The sequence below is a fragment of the Xiphophorus maculatus genome, chromosome 20, assembly GCF_002775205.1.
Source record: "Xiphophorus maculatus strain JP 163 A chromosome 20, X_maculatus-5.0-male, whole genome shotgun sequence".
Classification (NCBI taxonomy): Eukaryota; Metazoa; Chordata; class Actinopteri; order Cyprinodontiformes; family Poeciliidae; genus Xiphophorus; species Xiphophorus maculatus.
In genome coordinates, this window is record NC_036462.1 from 23,688,409 (window position 1) to 23,708,225 (window position 19,817).

The 19,817-nt window shown below is 40.5% G+C and overlaps 1 protein-coding gene across 4 annotated transcripts in view; it reads right to left on the reverse strand.

The window, feature by feature from the left end:
• Window positions 1–593: 593 nt before the first annotated feature.
• Window positions 594–19,817, reverse strand: part of LOC102216825 (calmodulin-binding transcription activator 1) — a 78,432-nt gene continuing 59,208 nt past the window's right edge. The window contains exons 9-22 of one of the 4 annotated variants that reach the window (XM_023324959.1): window positions 19,537–19,663; window positions 18,973–19,107; window positions 13,873–14,021; window positions 12,771–12,955; window positions 12,620–12,698; window positions 12,275–12,542; window positions 10,102–10,619; window positions 9,816–9,961; window positions 9,398–9,644; window positions 9,171–9,239; window positions 8,260–8,405; window positions 8,101–8,169; window positions 7,916–7,946; window positions 6,276–6,411 (exon numbers count right to left, since the gene is read on the reverse strand). In XM_023324959.1, the coding sequence (XP_023180727.1) occupies window positions 6,379–6,411; window positions 7,916–7,946; window positions 8,101–8,169; window positions 8,260–8,405; window positions 9,171–9,239; window positions 9,398–9,644; window positions 9,816–9,961; window positions 10,102–10,619; window positions 12,275–12,542; window positions 12,620–12,698; window positions 12,771–12,955; window positions 13,873–14,021; window positions 18,973–19,107; window positions 19,537–19,663 (2,202 nt within the window). In that variant the 3' untranslated portion in view covers window positions 6,276–6,378. Of the gene's footprint in view, window positions 6,412–7,915; window positions 7,947–8,100; window positions 8,173–8,259; window positions 8,406–9,170; window positions 9,240–9,397; window positions 9,645–9,815; window positions 9,962–10,101; window positions 10,620–12,274; window positions 12,543–12,619; window positions 12,699–12,770; window positions 12,956–13,872; window positions 14,022–18,972; window positions 19,108–19,536; window positions 19,664–19,817 lie in introns of all 4 variants that reach the window. The other 3 variants (XM_023324958.1, XM_023324957.1, XM_023324956.1) reach the window with 3 other exon arrangements.

Genomic DNA, 19,817 nt, shown 5'->3' on the forward strand with positions numbered 1-19,817 from the left:
AAATATTCTTTTTGAAAACATCAACAAGTTAGTGATGCTTGTGCATGCATGTTTGTAAAACAAACAAACAAAAAGAAGGGTTAAAAACTAGGCTACAAAACGAAAGAGAGAAATGAGCGGTTGAGATCGGCTTGAGAACACAACAGCAGGCAGGATGATGGTACAGCAGGAGATGAGAGAGAAAAGGGAAGACAGGGGGAAAGAGGAGGAAGGAGAGGTCTAGCCGTAGGTTATCTATAAGGGTCTACCATTCTAGCATGCAATGTGGTGTTTGGCCACGCCCTCTTGAAACAAGGCCTGAAAGATTATACGGTTCATTTCTAGGCGGACGTTTGAGAACAGAGGCTACCTCTGCACGTTTTACCACCTGCTTACTGTAGCAAAAGTTCTTACCTGTCAGTCTTTACTTTATCTTAGTTACATACTCTTTACAGTCATCATCCTCTGCGAAACATGATCCTGCTGATGGAGTTTCTGTGGTGTGGGATGGTATTTTGTTTATTGTACATGTTGTTGAACTGATGCCTGTGTGTGTACATATGTGAGGGAGTTTCACAAAGTCATCTTTAGCTTTGGTGGTGAGAGAGGGAGGACAGTTTAATGTCTGTTCAAGAGGAACTGTCCTCAACATGGCCGTCAGTTAGATTAAAAAACAAACAAACTGAAAAATAAACGCCAAACATGAAGATTGTTATGATGATGGAGATGTATTACTTACAGTGCCTTTAAAAAGTATTCATAACACTGCAATTTTTTTTCTTCTGATTTTGTCTTGTTTCATCTACAAACTTTAATGTATTTCATTGGGATTATCGGGTGGCTATGAAGTGAAAGAAAAAGAATACACGATTTTTAAGATGTTTCAAAATATACCTCTGAAAAGTGTGGCAGCCATTTGCATTCAACTCTCTTTGCTCTGATACCTCTAAGTAAAGTGCACCCAGTTGCCTCTAAGGTCACATAAGAGAGTCAAATGTTTTATAGAGAAAATTACTGAACATCTTGAAGTCCAAGGAACAGAGCAGACAGGTCTGGGAGAAGTCGTGGAGAAGCTTAATGCAGGGGAAAGCTATAAAACAAACCTACAAAGACAAGGCTGTCCAGTCGAACTGAATGGCTGAGCATAAAGAGCATTAATCAGAGAAAGATTCAATCAGCTCCTCGTTACTCTGGAGGAGCTGCAGAGCTCAGCTGGGGGAATTTGTTCACAGAACCACAGTAAGGTTTTTGCACCACAAACCTGGCATCTATAGAACGGAAGCTGACCAGATTCACGAGAAGAGGAAAAAAAGAGGAAAAATCCTGGAGAAAAACCAAGAGTCTGTAAAAGACTTGATCAGAGCTGAATTTTCCGCTGGGATGACCCTAAATATGCAGTCAGAGCTACAGCAGAATAGTTTCGATCAGAGCATATTCCAGGCTGAATGATCAGTCAAAGCCCGGATGTAAAATATAACTGAGCTTGAGCTTAACAAAGAAAATGGGCTCAATTTTCAGTCTCTTTAGGTCTGAAGAGCTGGTAGAGACCACTTATTGCAGCCTTAATTGCACCTCTAAATTCTGCATAGAATGAATATGGCGAGTTGCATCAAATGCATATCACGCTTTTCATATTTTTATTACCAAAAGATTAAAAAAAAAAAAAACATGTATCAATTTCCTCAAATTCAACATGTTAAGGTCTGGGATTGTAACATGACAATCCGCTGATCCGAACAGCGACTTTCCATGAAAAAAGACGTTTGTGTTGCTATTCGAGCTTCGTTATCCCAGTTCGCTAAAGGGATTTGGGTCCTGCTTCAAGATCAGCTACGCTTGCTTTATGAATGCAAGCTAAGCTTTATTTGCAACAGTATTTATTAGTGTATTGTTTTTGTTGTGAGAAAGTACAAGGGTTTAATACTTTTGCAAGACACTGCAAGATACTGTAATTCAGAATAATCTAAAAATTGCCCATTATAGGATCTGGTGAGTACATTAAAGTCAAGAACATTTGCATCACTGTAGTTTCTTATTACTTGCTTTGAATGTCATTTAAATTTAGACAAAAATCTACAAATCTAGGAGTATTTTGAGCGTTTTTTTAATTTGGAAGCTTGATCCATGACACGCCTTAAGTGATGATTTTTTTGGAGGGGGTTATAAGAGCATGTGTGTCAAACATTCACGTTAAATCTGAAGGTGCTACACAGTGACTGAACAGATGTTATAGTATAAACCATGCACGCACACATACACATACAACCAAATGTACACAGCCTCCACATGTGGGACACTTGCGTTAATGCAATCCACATACCATCTCCCTGTCCTTCAACCCTGAGTATAATCTAAAGGAGAGATTTCATGCCTCCCAAAGACACAAGCACATGAGAGAAAGAGTGTGGCCTTATTTGCGTATGAGCCAGACTGTGTACGTTTGAGTTCCACGCTGTGTGTGAGCACATCGGAGTCAGCGACCAAGTGACAGAAAAAAAAAATAAAAATCCACAAAGAGGATGACTATGAAAGTAATTTAGCCAGATAAACACGTTAGAGTTCTGTTTAGCAAAATTATTTTCTGGGAGTAAAATAAGAGTGAGATTCAGAAAACACACGAGTCTCCCAATAGTGATGCTGTGAATTGGCATGTGATAGTGCCTCTCATAGACAGAAGCAGAATTCAATGTTTTTTTTTTCCTCCTCTGATAGGTACACACAAAGGTAGGGGAGATACTGTCATATTTGTTAGCCCGACATAGTCACACATATGATCAATTAGGCCATGAGCGTCCATTCATACCAGACAAATTAGGGTTTTTAACAGAGAGCAGAACACTGTCAAGTTCAATTTTAACACACAATTTAGGAAAATAAAGAGATAACTGGGAACATTTTTGGAGAATATACAATACTTCCTGATATTAGTTTTCTGTTGTTGAGCAGGCACTTTCTAAACAAAACTTTCCACAAGATTAAACTACATGTTGTACAATTATGGCAGTGACAATGAGGAAAAAAAGAAAGAAAGAAAAAAAAAAAAAAAAAAGAAACAAACCATGAGTTCAGAGACATTCTGTTTGAAGATGGAAAGCTTTGACTGGAGGCCGGGCTGGATCTGCTGTAGGTGAGATCGATGGTCTTAATAAAAGCAAGTATGTTGCTGGAGCACAACCACACAGTAAGAGATGTTAAATGGATATAAAAAGTCTACACACCTCTGGCTTTGTAATGTAAAAAAAAAAAAAGTGACAAAGATAAAATTTTTTCCTCCTAAACAAACTGAAATCTTTTAGGCGAAACAAAGACCCCTGAAATAAAGTGGTTGTATAAGAGCGTAGATCCTCTTTTGTGTGTTTGAACTCCAACACTCTCCTGTATCTGCCATGTGACTGGGCTGTTAGGATGGCAACACAAATGCCTTTTCTTACAACGAGATTGATCCAACCAAAAATCTGTAAAGCAACCATCAAAAGTCTTCCAAAAGCATGTTTGGAAATGCATTACGCTTTGACAGAAAAAAGGTTGGACTTTTTGTTGTTTTTATTTTGGTGGTTTAATCAAATGAGGAGAATTCTGAACAGCAAGCACTAAACCTTCAGGTTTCTGCTAGAAAGCTGAAGATGAACAGCCGGTGCTCAGACGTATCATCTGAGGAGGGCTGTGTACAGCAGAGGCTCTCGTAATATGGCAAATTTGGATAATTTTCAAGTAAGAGTGAACAAATATTACCAAGTCAACATGTGTCCTGCTGATAGACTCTAACTCAAGCTGTAATAAAATCAGAACATGTTTCAGGAAAGCTTTAGTTCAGGGTTGTCCACACTTTTGCAACCACGTTATTATTATTATTTAAAAGATTTCAGTTTGTTTTTAACTGAGTGGTAAGGTTCACAGAAAAAAAGAGTAAATAAACTGAATTTATAAAGCCCCATCCCCAGACAAAAGGTCACCAAGCTCCCCCCATATTTTCCTATACTATACAGTTCAAATTAAATTAAGCAAATAAGCAGTTTCACGTAAAATTTTATACACCAACGCCTATATATAAGCCTATGTTTCACATTAAAGATGGTAAGAGATGAACATCTTTTTGTATCACAGGATCCTGGCATTTTAATGTGTGCAGACTTTTTACACCCACTGTGGCACCCTCTTCTCTTCATTATTCACCAGTCATAGCATTCACATTTTAACATCATCGGCAACTTTAGGATCATCTTTTATACTTGCATCGTCCCCATCATCACTTTATGCATAAATCTACCTTTTTCAGACAAACTTCAGGACTTGTAGGTCTACATCTGAGCTAGAACTAGGTTACTATTGTTTACTGTCAGCATGTGCTGCCTCTGTGGATCTTGCTGATAACTTTAGAGTTCTGGTTTCCCCAGCATAACATACTGTGTTTGTTAGGCAAAAATAGCATTCATAATGATTGGCACTACTGGCAAAACGGGTTTAATTTTTGCTAGCCAAGAAACAAAAGCACAAAGTGTAAATGTTTATTTATTTTTTTTTCGTCTGAAAGATCATGGTTTCAGCTTACTTTGTTTTCCCACTTATAGTTCTAATGTTAGATTTTTCGTTTGCATGCTTTTAAGAAAATGTTCTTTTTCAATAACACTTATACTGGATACTCTTAAAGTGAAGCAGTTAAAATCCTCTCACAGTCCATAGCCACTAACATGTTCTTTTAGCTGTTTCTTTTGTCTTAAATCTCATGCACATTACTTTGTCTGTATTATCTACATTATTTACAAGCAATATGCCGTCCTGTGTACCCAGATCTCTGTCTAAAGTTCTCGTTACGGGAAGTAAAATAATTTATAATCTTAAATACAGTCTTCTTATGAAAAAGTTTCAGGGTCCTTGTATCCCCTTACCTCGTCAGTTTATATACAGAAATATGCAATAGTCCAAAATATGGATTTGATCGCCCATATAGGGCTAATACAGGGAGCGATGCCCTGTATAGGGGCAAGTATAGGACCCATGTCCTTTACAGAGCAAGCATAGAGACCTCTTGGAGACAAGAAGAAGTCAAGGCAATGTTATGTGACTCTGTCCTCAAAACCACAGTCAGGATTTGGAGGTTCACGCAGAACAAACTAACAGAGACATTTAACCATTGGAACATGTCATATTTTATCACACCGGGAGGGGAGAGGTTTTTGAGTTGGGGGACCAGTCTCGAGTTAAGCCACTCTTGAGCCAGTTAAAGAAATAATTAGACCCTTAAATAAATACATAATAAATAAAGCACCCAAAAAAGAAGTCGTTTGTCCTTACACAGTTCACATTACACAGGGCAAGGATAAGTCGATGAAGACATGAGACACAGTTACACATAGAAATACAAAAAGAAACAACACTAAAGCAGTTTGGCAAGCATGCAGGAGCTCATAGCTCAAACACATGCATTGAATTGAACGAACACGGACACACCACGTTGGGCGAGCAAAAGTGCTGCCGCTGAGAACAACTCCATACAAAGTCCATGTAGCAAATTAAGACATCGTTATTCAGGCCGCTTCCCTTTTCTCTAACAATGCTCCTTGTACATTCAAGTGCAGTTCCTCCCCCCCTTTTTTTTTTTTTTTGATTAGGTGACTAATAGCTTTGTAAGCCGGTGAGTCAGAGTGGTTGGGTGATACTGTGAGATACTGAATCAGCAGAATGATTTGCCACTGTAGCCTTGTAGGATGATATAGAGGAGGAATAAGCGGGGGAGGGGGAAACCTTGCATGCAAATGCAACACAGAAGTGAGTTTTTTTGGTTTATGGTTTCTTATTCTTTCACAGATCTCTGTTTGGATACAAAAAAACACAGCGGGTTTTGTGTTTTCTGCATGTCAAAGTTGCCTCTTTCGCTAGCCAGCTGTTTCCCGTCGGAGCCTCTTCAGCACATCCAGCCGCTTGTCTTAAACAGCAAGATGTTGTCAGGCACTTCCTCTTTTTTTTTTTTTTTTTTTTTTTTTCTTTTAACTGCTTGTCCCGCTCGACAACTTGCTCTTGCAAAAAAACATACCCATGAGGAGTGCAAAGAATGCCATGAGGTTAATGTGATGGCCTCCCAGTTAAACTGGAGGAGGATCAGTGCTGTGAGCAGAGCCTGGTTCTGGGACTCTGCCCAGCAGTATGTCTGTCTGAGCTGCCATGATGGACACCTATCCTGTCCTCAGTCTGTCTGGGAAGAGTTTTTTTTTTTTCCTCTTGAGAAATGAGGCCAGGGAGGTTGAGAGCAAGGAGGAGAAAAGAGGGGACAAGGAGAGGCTGGGCGATGGAAAAGGAGAGGAGTGGGGTTGGGGCAGGAGAGATGGATTGGGGGAAAAGAGGGGAGGAGGGTAGATTGATCACAGGCTGATGGGGCTGTGTGCAGGGCCTGGTGATGCATTCTCAGGACCCCTGGCCTTTCTCTGCTCTCTGGCCCTGAGGAGAACCAAACACACATTAGACACAATCAGAAAATACGTTTACAAGGTCAGTGTGTACGTATGAAGTGGCTCGCTAAGCTATTCACATTGCATTTTGTCACATTACAACCACAAAATTCAGTCTATTTCACTGGGAGTCAATATGAGAGACCAACACAAAGTAGCGCATGCTTTTCTTACATATAAAAAACCTGAAGCTTAGCATGCATTTGGATGCAGCTCCTCTGACTCAACATTATGAAGAGACACCTGTTGTTGCAATTACAACTGCAAGTCTTCGCACATCCAAAACTAAATCTTTGACCCATTTTTCTTAAAAGAAAAAAAAGAGCGAGAGCATCTGTGAACAGCAATGTCTTAACAAATTCTCAGTCAGTAGGCCTGGACTTTGACTGTCTCGTTCAAGCACATGAACAAGCTTTTACCTAAACCGTTCCATTGCAGCTGAGGCTGCACATCTCGGCTTGTAGTCCTACTGGAAGATGAACCTTCACTTCAGTCTTGACTCTTTTACAGTCTCTAACATTTTCTCGCAGGATCTGTAGTTTTAGCTCTGCTTTCCGTCCTTCACGACTACCTTGCTACTCTAATCTAAAGGCCAGATCTGTGGAATGGATGGCTAATGGTAGAGGATTTCTGCTGCTCCTCCAGAGACACCATGGGCCTCTTGGTATGAGGTTGATTAATATTCTCCTGTATTTTGCAGTTAATGTGGGAAGTTATTTCTTGGTGGGTTTGCAGTTGTGACAAACTCTTTTCATTTTCACACTATTGATTAAATAGTGACTCTGAGTTGTTCAAAGTTTGGAATGTTGTTTATATAACCTAACTCCAATTTAAACTTATCCACAACTTTCTTCCTGACCTGTCTGTTGCATTTCTTGTTCTTTCTGATGCTGTTTGTTCACTAATGTTCTCTAATAAACAACAAAGAAATTTCCAACATACTTCTCATGGTTTCATCTGAAAAAAAAATCTATTGCTAAGCTTCCATTTCCTACTAAAATATATTGAACTTTGTGGTTGCAATCAAACAGAATCACAAAGGGATAAAATACTCTTGCAAAGCACTTTAACAGCAAGTTGTTTTTCTTTTTTGATATCCCTCAAATGTCAAAGAGAAATCGGTAGATGTTTGACAAAATCTCCTTAAATTCACATCCTTACACAGCAGACATACACTCAAATCCTCTGTACCAGCTCCATCCATCAAGGCACACAAAAATTTGCATGCCAAGCAACCCTCGATGTCCCCTTGTGATAATCGGAACATGCCCCCAAGAAGACCGTCTGCAAGATTTGCGTCTCTATCTGTCAGTCATGCACATTTATTGTCATCATTCGGCAGTCCTTCGAGGCAGACAGAGAGAGATAGGGATGAAAGAAGAGAGCAGGAGGGAAGGATAATGATCCAGGAACTCCTCTAACTCTCCCTCTCCTTCTGCTGTCATGCAAACAGGTATCAGCCTTTGAAAGAGAGGGACCAAGAGGGGACTCACCTGTTTCAGAGGCCTGTGGTCCATCAAGGGGCTTCACAGGAGCAGCAAAACAACAGCAACTATTAGCACCGCTGTTAGTCTGTGTATGTGTGCTAGTGGGTGGGTGGTATGAGAGTATGACATGGTGCCCTTGTGTGTGTGCACGTACATGAGTTTGAGAATGTGGTCGGAGGTTCACGGCTCACCTGTGGCGGCAGCGGAGCAGGAACCTCAGGATCTTGCGAGCAGCCTGGTTCTGTTTTTTAGTTAGGATGCTGCTGTAAACAAAAGATAGTGGTAGATGCTTTAGTGACATTTCTTATGCAATCCCAGCGACGTCATACCTGTGTGTGCACATGGAGCACCTGAGGGAGTGCTTATAGGAGCGGTAGTATTGCTGGATGAGGACTGCTGCTCTACGACTCTGCTGGAACTTCCTCTGCTCATGGAAACTCCGGAAACGACTCTGGATCAGGATGGCTGCCAAAGTCATCCTCTTATAAAGTGCATACTGTAAGGGAAGACAGACATGAAGCATGATGTTAGCAAAAAAGTGACATCTGAAATTTCTTTGTATATTTTTTTTCTTACTTTTCTACATGGCCTTCCTCCAGTATTTTTACCCCTTGGACCTTCCCACAATTTTTATGCTACAACCACAAATGTAATGTGCTGTCGTTGGATTTTGTGCAATCTTGCAAAATTAAAGTGATCTTACACATGCTTTTTTATGTTTAACCTATAGATATCTGAAAAGTGTGGCTTGCATTTATTTTAGCTCCCTTTAATCTGATATCACTAAATCAGTTTCCTAAGTCAGTCCACAGGGGTCTGTGTCCTGAATGTCCTGATGTTTTCCTGTTTCATCACAGGGAAACAAAGAATTGGTCATTGGTATGTTCCTGGAGAGATAAATAAGAATAGCTTCATACAGTAGTGTTGGCAGTACATGTAGAAAGAATGAATAAGGACTCATTTTAATACACAATTCCCATCAGCATAAGTAAAAATGAACCAGAGCTATTTGCTGTGTGAATCAGACACTGAGATGAAGCAGGAGCAAATGATTGTTTCTCAGTCCTTTCTGAGAGTTTTTACATCTGTTTTTAGTGCCCATAACGTCCATGAAGGAACATTAATTTCCAGTCAAGACATTCAGAGTATTTTTCTTTAACACACGCAGGGACCTACAAGTTATATTTACACATTTAGTGTAACACAATCCATTCCAACAACAAAAAAAACAACAAGTCTCTATTAACATCAGCAATCCTACCTGCTTGTATCTCTTGTAGCAGCGTTGAATCACTGCTGCAATCTCTTTGTGTTGTTCCTGAATGGGACCCTGAGAAGAATGTTGGAAATAATTTAACCTAACATTGCACATGTAACACAATTACATCGAACTGATCACATCGAACCCCTGATTGACAACAGTGCAAGAAAGCGTCACAGAGCATCAGCCGCACCGTCTGCAGGAGCAGAAGTGGAGGTCTTACTTGCCTTGTGTTTTCTGAGGGAGTGCAGAGCACGCCTGATGGTTTCGTACAGCTCTTGCTGCTCTGACTCAGTCATGGCTAGACAGGAGGAGTTTGTTTTCAACTTCTCCTCCTGCATAGCTGCACAGAGGAAGGAGCTCCAGTCAAAGGGAGACGAGGGCGCTTGGTTTGCATGAGGAGTCGGCTGCTCCTCCAGCCCTGAGAGTGAATTTGGTTTGGGGCTTGTAGCCTGGGGCTTAGATTTCAGAAACCTGCACAGAAAACAAAAATAAAACCAAGATACCAAGCTGAATGCTGTGACAGTGACATATATACTTAAAAAATGACTTCACATAGCAATTTCTTCTTGCATTTTTACTTCACGAGAAAACATTTAATGAATTATTTAAAGAACCATGGTAATATCAGAGATTTAGACTCACCTTTCCACCTCATCAAGGTAACCAGACAGTGACTTTACGTCACTACTGATGCCAACCTTTGCAGAATCTGTTTCAGTGACCGTAGTCTGCTTAAGCCTTCCTGCTGAAGCATCCATGATGTGATCAGCAAGCATCGTGATGTCCACCTATAACATGTGAAGGAAGTTTTAAAGTTAACTTTTCCTATCTTCTGCATGAAATCGTTACTCTTTATGTATGTTTTAAAAATGTATTCCTTGCACCAAAACATTTGCTGAGTAGAGCAAAATAAAACTGCTCACTATACCTGCAAGTCATCTGAGTTATCCTGGTAGGTCAGCAGCTCAGTCTCCTCTCCCCTGTCGGACAGCACTCTCTGCCGCAGATGAATGGCCAACCGTTCTTTTCCTTGAATTCTCCGGACCAGACTGTTTTGTCCAAGAGACCGTCTCAGGCTCCACATGTTGCCCCCCTCAGACCTCCTTATCCTGGCCTGCAGGTGAGAGAACGGGGCACTGGGGAACTGAGGCCGGTCCGGGGTGGAGCTGGAAAGAGGTGCTCTCTGGTAGGTGAGCTCAGTTTTTTGGAACTTGGGTAAGACGGATTGGAGAGGATTAGGCCTCGGGGAAGAGTCAAGGAGGGAGCTGATGGTGTTGGCGCCGGGGGCTGAGTTGGCGAGCTGCTGTTGGCTCGCGGGGTTAGATTTGAGACGCTTGGCAGGGGGTGGACCTCCTTGTTCCACGTTGGCTCCAGGTTGGGGTGTTTGACCAGTTTGGCTCCAGCTCTGGTTTAATGGTTGGCTCTCTGTTCTGCTTCTTCTCACCTCTGCACAGGTGAAAAAAAAAAAAAAGTTAAAAATGACAACAAACCTTACAACGCACCGCAAATTCCTACCAAAAACGACATCCTGCTCAGTCACAAAAATGACCAGAGTTCAACTAAGCCAAAAAGTATTCAAGAATTAAAAATCAACACTAATTCACGACGTGAGGAGCTCTCATTTCTTAGCAAACCAAATGAATGTTGGAGGAGAAACGTCTCGTATTAGATAACAGCGTCGCTATAATTTGGCATAATTTGTGAAGTGGTGCTTGCCTGTGTTAACACATAATAACAGTGTCTTGCAAAATTATTTACACTCTCTTAGATATTTATATCTAACATCTTTAACGTCTCAAAATGGTTTTTACCTGTTGTAGTCACATTCTTCAATGTATTTTACTGGAAGTTAATGAGATAAGCTCACGCAACAAAGTGAATAAGTATAGAAATTAAGGAAAATGATCCATCATTTGTACGTTTTTATTTATTTATTTTTTACAAATAAAGTCCTCTAATCTGCTACCCCAAAATAAAATCCAGTGCTGCCGACTGCCTCCAGAAGACACTTAATTAGTACAGAGTCAACAGCCGCCTGCGTGCGATTCAATCTCAGGATAAATCCAGCTGTTCTGTAAAGGTCTCAGGGGTTTGTTAAAGAACATTAGTGAACAAACAGCATCATGAAAAGGTTGTCCTGTTTGCATTTTGCTGCAAGCTATTTAGGGAACACAGCAAACACGAGGAAGAGGGCCTTTGTGTCACATGAGGCAAACACTGAACGCTGCGCTTTCATCTGAAATGCTGTTTACCGGAAAACCACCTCAGATCACTGCGAACACAGGACTGCAACAGTAAAGTCAGAGTCACACTGTGGCATGTTCTTCTTCAATAGGGCCAGGGAAGCTGGTTATAGATGGATGGAGCAAAACTCTGTAAATCTTAGAGGGGGGTTCACCTTCCAGCAGGACAGCAACTCTATGCAATGCAGCGAGAGCCACAATGAAAGGGTTTAGATTACAGCATATTTATGTGTTATAATGGTGAACACATATTCAGGGCTCACATTTCAAATCTCTATTATCAAAACCTTTGGAAAACATTGTATGGAACACTATCACAATTTGATGAAGTTCTCACAAGACAAAAAGTAAAGACGTTCAAGGAGTATACTTTTATAATTCACTGATTTTATCCTTGAGAATTTAGATTTTTTACATTTTTTATAAAAATGCATTGGCAGTATTATTAGACTTCTACAAATTTAGTGATGGGTGCTGTTAATGTTGCAAAAAGAACATAATTAATGTTTTTATCCTTCTTTTCAGCTTAGTGCCATTTAGTCTCACCAGTAAACATTAAGTATATCTAAAGCTGGGACAAAAGCTCAGATACAGCTTTTCTAAGTTAAGAAAATCAGTCTGCCAGTGCAGCGTATAACACAAGATAGATAAGGATACTTAGTGAGCTTGAAACAGGCTGTTGGATGGATTTTATGACTTTGGCACAATTACTGACCACATTTGTGCAGAATACTCCCTTAATACCAACCAAAATCCTTATAAAAACGTTTCTAGTTAGTTTCCTTCATCAATTAATAACTCAATCCTGAACAAAATATATTATGCTTCTGAATAAACAAACACAAGATGCTTTTGGACCTGGGGTTGGGTTGGTGCTGGAGCTGCTGTTGATTCCTCTGTTCTGTGATCCTCCTTTCCACTTCTCCATCCAACTGTCCGCAGGCTGTGCCTTAGTTTGAGGACTCTGCTGCAGCTGCTCCAAGAGCTCGGCCAATCGAGTATGACCACGGGATCGGGCGATATTCAGCGGCAGGCGACCCAGAGAGTCAGGAATGGCAAGAGCTCTTGGGTCCCACTGGTACAGAACCAGTGCTGCCTCAGTGTGGCCCAAAGCACACGCCCACATCTGCAGAAGATAGAATAACATCAATCTCATACACACAGGAAAAAAAGAAGAAGAATGTAACAGTATTGATCACTCACAAGTGGCGTGCAGGAAAAGTGGTCGACGTTAAGAGGATCCACTTCCAGTTCCAGGTCAATGCTGTCGGCATGCTTTGTGCTGTGGAGCGAAGCAACAAATGAGAAATTACTTCATCTTCACAGTGGAGGGTCACGTCTGAGTGTTACTCACCGCCAGCAGATGAGTGTCTGGATGAGCCCCGCGTATCCCTGAGCTGCGGCCAGATGCAGCAATGTCATTCCTCTGGAGTTCTTACTGTGGACGAGCTGGTTTGAAGAAGTCCAACAGGGCTGGGACATCATCTTCTCACACACCACCACCACACGACCCTCAAATGTGCTCTGATCAGGGGGGCTCTGATGGTTGGAAAGGAAAAAGGCAAATTAAATAAATGTTGGGAAATCTTTAATCCAAATGTCTAGCTGTCAATACTACTCTCTGGCTTTGTTTGGGTTCTGTCCTGCTATTTAAATTTTTTTTTTTTTAAGTTATGAAAAAAAAAACCAATATCCTGGGCTAGAGAGGTAGCAGTATGGAATTATGAGATTAAAATATCATCTTTTGCTTTATGCATCAACTCATATTTCCTTTTCCTTTGTATTATTTTTGTGATGTCAAAATAGTAAAAAAAAAAGCCCATGTTTTGGTGGGTGAGTTTAAGGACAAAACATATGGAGAACCTCACATTTTGTTGCATTCAATGAATAGGGGGACAAAAATTCAATTTTTCATTACTGTACCTGTCAATCTCTGATCTATGGGAGAGGATTGGGACCATAGAAAGAAATAAAAAGAATGTTGACTTTAATCTCAGATTTTTTTTCTGTGGATCTAATCTTCTTCTCTATTGATCAGAGTCAATTGAGGAAAGATTTGTTGAGTTAACTCTCTGTCCGGTTGACTATTGTATCTCCTGATTCCTCTGGCTTTCTGCAGCACATTTACAGGAAAATGTAAAAACAAGCACTTTATTTTTTAGATCAGTAAATGGATTGAAAAATGTGACAAAGATAACTCATAGAAGTGTATTTTTATCAAAATTATTTTTGTGTTTATTTTATATGATTTGTTAAGGTTTAGGGTATTCAATTCTGTCTGTGCTTGTAAGTTCGAAGAGAATAACACGTTGCAGGACGAAACTTCATCTTTATGAAACACAGTTTTACAAATTAACCTTGATTGATTTTCTTAACTTTGATGCTTTTTCTTCTTCTTTCATGTTAGACACTTTTATGTAGTTGTACATTTCCACACAACAGACTCCATGTCTTACTTGAGACCGCTGATCATTGGCTCCTCCCCCCTCCACTCCTCCACCCTTGGTTGCCATGGCTTCTGAGCCAGGGTTCTGATTGGTTATTTCAGCCATCCTTTGCTCCATTTGCTCCAAACGCTCCAGAATGGACATCCTGAATTGGGTGTCTGTGGAAATGCAGGTCAGAGGTTTAAATCTGTTTACCTTACTTAGGTAAGTGGGCAGAGTGCTTTACCGAGTCCTTCTTAAAAAAAACCCTGTGTAATCCCATCTTCTGCTCGCTCTCTTAGTTTTCTGTTTTGGTTACTACCTATTTTATTTATGCTCCTCAAAGCACAGGATCAACAGGGATGGTGGAGCAACACGTTCAACTAAAGAGCTTCCATCTTACTGACATCTTGGTGAGAGCATTTTACTCCTAATAGAGAGTAAAAAAAACATCCCTGTATTGTAGCTGTCATGCACATTAATGCTCTGTTGTTCTCTCAAGAACACATCAAACAAAAACAGATTCACACAGACTGTTTCACAATAACAGAATATAATTCAACCATCCAGCAGCTTGTCTGTATATATGCAGGGAAGAAAAGCATTGAAACCATTTTTTTAATATGCAGATATTTAAATCGTTTTGATTTGAGTTTAGAGTAGAATAGAGTAGAAACTGTTTTTTTTTATCACCAGAAGCTCCACAGCTCCATTGCTGTCAAAATAAATTTACTAGTACTTTGATAATGGCTCTTTAGCATCACAAAAAGACTAAATACAACTTGTCTTGCGAAGACCTCAGGGATTTTAGAGAACATTAGTGAACAAACAGAATCGTGGAGTCCATAGAAGATAGGTCAAGGATAAAGTTGTGGAGAAGTTAGGGTTATGAAACAATACCTTGACTTTTGAACACGTCACTGTCCATTGTTATTTTAGAAAAAAATCCAAAAATATCTAATGAATGCAGTCGTACAAGTGAGAAAGCCTCCTCAGTTCTGTGTTGTTGTCATGGGCCTTTACAGGAGCAAGAGACTCTTTCTATTGTGGTTGGAGGGATCAGTGGAGCTGTCCCCTCCTCTTGGTGCTGAAATCGCACAGGTCAGCCAACAAGAATAGACAAGGAACATTGTTTACTTCAGTCAAACAATTTTCTGTCTTACTGCAAATATAGCTACAGTCATGAGTTAAATTGTAAAAAAAAAAAAAAAAACGGAAGAAAAGGGTAAGACTCCACGGCAACGAATTAACCCAGCCGCCTTCACGTCTTTCAACTGCAACATGGCAGATAAGTGCGATCCTAACGCAGCAGCTGTAAACAATACACACCTGAACGTCAGTAGAACAGCGCGGTGAGAAGATACCATCAGAGTCTTTGTGTCTGCTGCTGTTTTGGTTTCTGTTCCCGCTTCTGCTAAACCTCCATCAGTCTGAGGTGAACGACTCACAGCCTCGCTTCTCCAGCCGTAAAAAAAAAAAAAAAAAAACACAAATAAAAAAAAAAAGCGGAATGCAGGGAGGGACGGACGGAAGGAAGGAGGGAGGGAGAGACAGAGAGCCGTGTCTCCACGTTGTGTGTGTGAGGGGGAGCAGCGCTTCAAATCCGCCCGCCACTGTTCGAGCTGCGGGAGGCTCGCTCGTCATCGCCACAACAGACTGCACAGACCTGGGCATTAGCGTGCTGGCTGTGCCGTGTCCAGACACGTGTTTAATAGCAGAAAGCAGTTCTGTCCCTCCCCTCCCCCTCCTCTCCTGGAGTGAGTATTTGCCCTCATATGTGAAGCCAAAACAGAGAAAATGTGCAAAAACAACACAGGTCGCGTCTCGATGTCCTCACTTACGGACAAAGACGCAGCGCATGTACATTTATCGGCTCCCATTTACAAGATCTGTCCGCAGTTGTTAACTGTCAAACGGAGCGCTGTGTGTGCCGTCATGTCCTTGTCCTTTATTACAGCCAACAGTCAGCATGCTGTGACTAAAAAGCCGCATTGCCGCATTGCGCAACGCAGAGACGGGGGCGAAAGCGGAGTCAGGACATGGATCGCCGATGGGACCCATGTGTTTCCAGGCTGCAACTGCATTGGGAGATATATTTACACACAGAGGCTGACCCTGGAGCCGTGAAGACATCTGCAGTAATTGCCTCCAAAGATTAGTGAAAGAACGTGTCATTGTCCTTTAGCGTCGTTTAAATCCGCGTTAAATGCAATGAAACTCACAACAGGTTACACAACCAGAGGTGAATGTAAAAAGTGTGACTCTGGTGTATGCTCACGCCTTAAAAATATGCACCAAACAGCTGTATTGTCCCATTTTCGATCTATCGATCAATCAACCAACCAACCAACCAATTCGAATTAATTTGCCAATTTATGATCAATTTGCATGCAGACAGAATGCAACAATAGGAGCAGCTTCAAGACCAGTCCAGACATATAATGACATAATGCTTCTCAAAATAGTTTTAGCACAAGTCATTTAACACACACGCACACGCCCCCACGCGCACACACACGTGCGCGCGCGCACACACACACACACACACACACACACACACACACACACACACACACACACACACACACGCACGCACACGCACACGCACACACACACACACACACACACACACACACACACACACACACACACACACACACACACATATATATACATGTATATAAACCAATACTGAAAATAAGGAGCAAAGCAGAAAATGAATTAAATAAAACCCACAACCAATTGCATTTAGAGGCTACCTAATTACTCAGAGTCCACCAGTGTGTAATTTAATCTCTGTATAAAACCAGCTGTTCAGTGAAAACAGAGATTTTGTTTTGAAACTATAGTTTCAAGCCACACATGATAAAGGTCAGGCATAGAAAGCCTTAGTGGGAATAAGGTTTCATTTCCCCAAGCCTCACTAAGAGAACAGATAATCCATCATCCAAAAATGAAAAGATTACGGCACATGTGTGAAGTTACTAAAACAAAGTCATCCACCTAAACTGACAGGTTGGGCAAGGGCAGCACAACTCAAAGAAGCAGCCAAGAGGCATATTTCTGGAGGAGCTCCAAAGGTCAATGGAGCAGGTGGCTTTGAAAAAAAAAGCTGTATGAAATCCTGTTTGGAGTTTGTCAAAACCTATTAAGGGGATACAGCAAGTATGTGGAAAAAGTTGCTCTGGTCAGATTAGGTCAAAATTCAACTTTCTGTCCAACAAGAAAAAACAGAACACAAAAAGTCTCTTAGAAGCTGGAAAAGACTTGAGATTGGGTGGAATACAAATGCACAACACTTCTCAGCCTTTTATTTATAAAAAAAATATTAAAGACTATGTCTGAAACGATCTATTACTTTCCACGTGAAAATGGTGGAAGGTGTGAACCATCTAGTAGAGTAAAAAAATAATAAAATAAAATAAAATACGGTAAGCTTCCTCTTATGAACCAGGAAAACAATACTTGTCTTGATTATATGGGTCAATTTCCGTCTGTGAAGTCAGATCTTTTAGTTGTTTTTAGGGGTTTGTATCAAACAAATACATGTGAAAACGACACAAAAACAAGTCTTTCGCTAACAGCAAATGTATTACATTTCTCATAGTTAAAGTTCATTCATTGTACTTTGTTTTCTTATTTTCATCCTGCTATACATCTGTTGTCTTTGTGAACCTTATTTTTTCATCACCAAATAAAGAGAAACACACTGACAAATATTGAATTTTTGTTCATTTCAGGAGTGAGTCAGTCTGCAACAAAAAGCATTTGTGCTTAGGGCACCCAAGTAGCTAGTGCCGGCCCTGGTTATGGCGTATCTAAAGCACATCCATTTCCTGGGCTTCACCCATTTGTGTCACTGCTGCTTGTTATGTTCTATGGAAATTTCATATTTAAGTATTGCGTGAATATATATAGAGAATATAATAAAACACAACCAAAGCAGTTAAAAACATGTTTTGTTTTAATTTTCTTTACCAATCGATGTGAAGAGAAACAGTAACCCATGTACCCACATCCTCTTCCATACATCCACTCTCAGACAGTCCTCCATCTTGTTTCATAATGCCAACTTCAACCACAATACAGTAATTTTTTATCAGGCAGAGAAAAAGGCTGCCGCATAATGTGACTAAAATACAGAACCTATCTTAGGTCAGCACTGACCATGCCTCAGAAACTCTAAAAAAATCACCAGCATCTAAATTTAATAATTGTTCAAATGAGGCAGCCTTATTTGATTCATATGTAATTACATGTTCAGTGTGATTCTTTTTAAAACTTAAGAGCATGTGTCAAATTAGGACCAAAAGTACTTCTGCTTTTCATTCAGCGCAGTTAAAACCTTTTCTGTATCTTTGCTAATGACTTCCAGAGGTTCCAACTGGGGCACACGTAGAACCAACGACTGGTTCTATACTGCAGAGAGGGGATAGCATTTATCTCCTCAGAGTCTAGATCTTTCATGACCTTATCTATTTAAAGGACAAAGAGACTGTGAAACAGGGGCAGCAGAAACTGGATTTTTTTTCTGAAGAAATTGAAACAAACATCAGTCCCTGCAAGCATTCCCAGAGTGTGCACAAAGCTGTGGTCGGGAGAGGGCTGACATACGGCGTCTCAGCATGGTACTCCAGCTGCAATATGGTAGATAAGACGGCCCTGCAGTGGATAGTAAGGGGAGTTGAAAGGGCCCCTACCCTCTGTCCAAGATCTGCTTCAGGCACTGAGAGACTTCTCATACCCTTTCCCTGAACTGCTGCCATCGGGCAAACTGCAACATCAAAAGTAGAAACACCCGACTGCTACACAGCTTTCTGCCTCAAGCTGTTAAAAGACTGAGCTGCTGTTATTATCGTTCAGTTTATAGTACAGCACTTAATGTATGCTCAAGCTATACATTAAGCTATGTTTAAGCTATACATAGCTTATACATAAGTTTTCTTTTATCCATTTAATCACTTTTTATTCTAACCTGTTGAGAAACAATCTTACAGTATAACTTTTCTCATTCAAAAATGTGTCTGACACATTCAGGCAAATGTCGAGGTGTGCATGACTGAAAGACTCTTTCGTCTTGAATGTGAACAAACGCGTTTATCTCTTCAGTAAACAAATATTTTCTCTCACCATCCAGGGACAGCCAGTCGTGCTGAGAAGATGGCAGTGCTGGTAGATCACGTGCCTTATATTCAAACACCACAGAAGAAGAGATGACCTCACCACCCATGGCCACCTGCAGCATCACCAGTCCTGTGTCATGAGCTGGAAAAAAAGACAGACATCAAGAGATTATTAGAGTTATTTTTTAGTTAACACTGAATAAACTCCACACAATTTAGATACATACAAAATTATTGATTCAAACCTAATGTTGCCCTAATACGGATTATACAAATCACACAGCAAGGTAGAGGGCAATATTTACTATATTTTCCTATGTCTTGTTGAAAGAATATTCTAAACTGACCTATATCTTATTTATTCAGCAAACACAGAGCCAACTCCTTTCTGTATCTTCTTTACCATCTTATACGTCTACCTCATCTCTTTTAGCCTTTTTTTTTTTTACATTTGCTATGTCTTTGTGCTCTGAAAAGCATTCTGTAAACACAAGAATATGTGGAATATTAGGTGTTTGATACATTTTCTTCTGGCGTTAATTTTTTTTGGAGAAAAGTTGGTGTGTGTTACCTGGGCAGTAGCAGCGCAGCACCCCGGGCTGGATGAGGGCAGCTGGGACACTGATGTGGTCGAAGAGGCAGCTGTATTCACTGCTGGACTCCAACCATGGACCAGTAATCAACACCTTTACTCCCCCCTGTGGAGCAAAAAAAAAAAGAAAAAAAAAGCAACCATTTTCTGACAGGATTATGTAGCTCAAAATCTTTACAATGAAACTAGGAGCCATAAAAACCTCTAATAATGAGAAAAGGATGTGGATACCACAGCAACAGCATTAAAACTGAAAACTT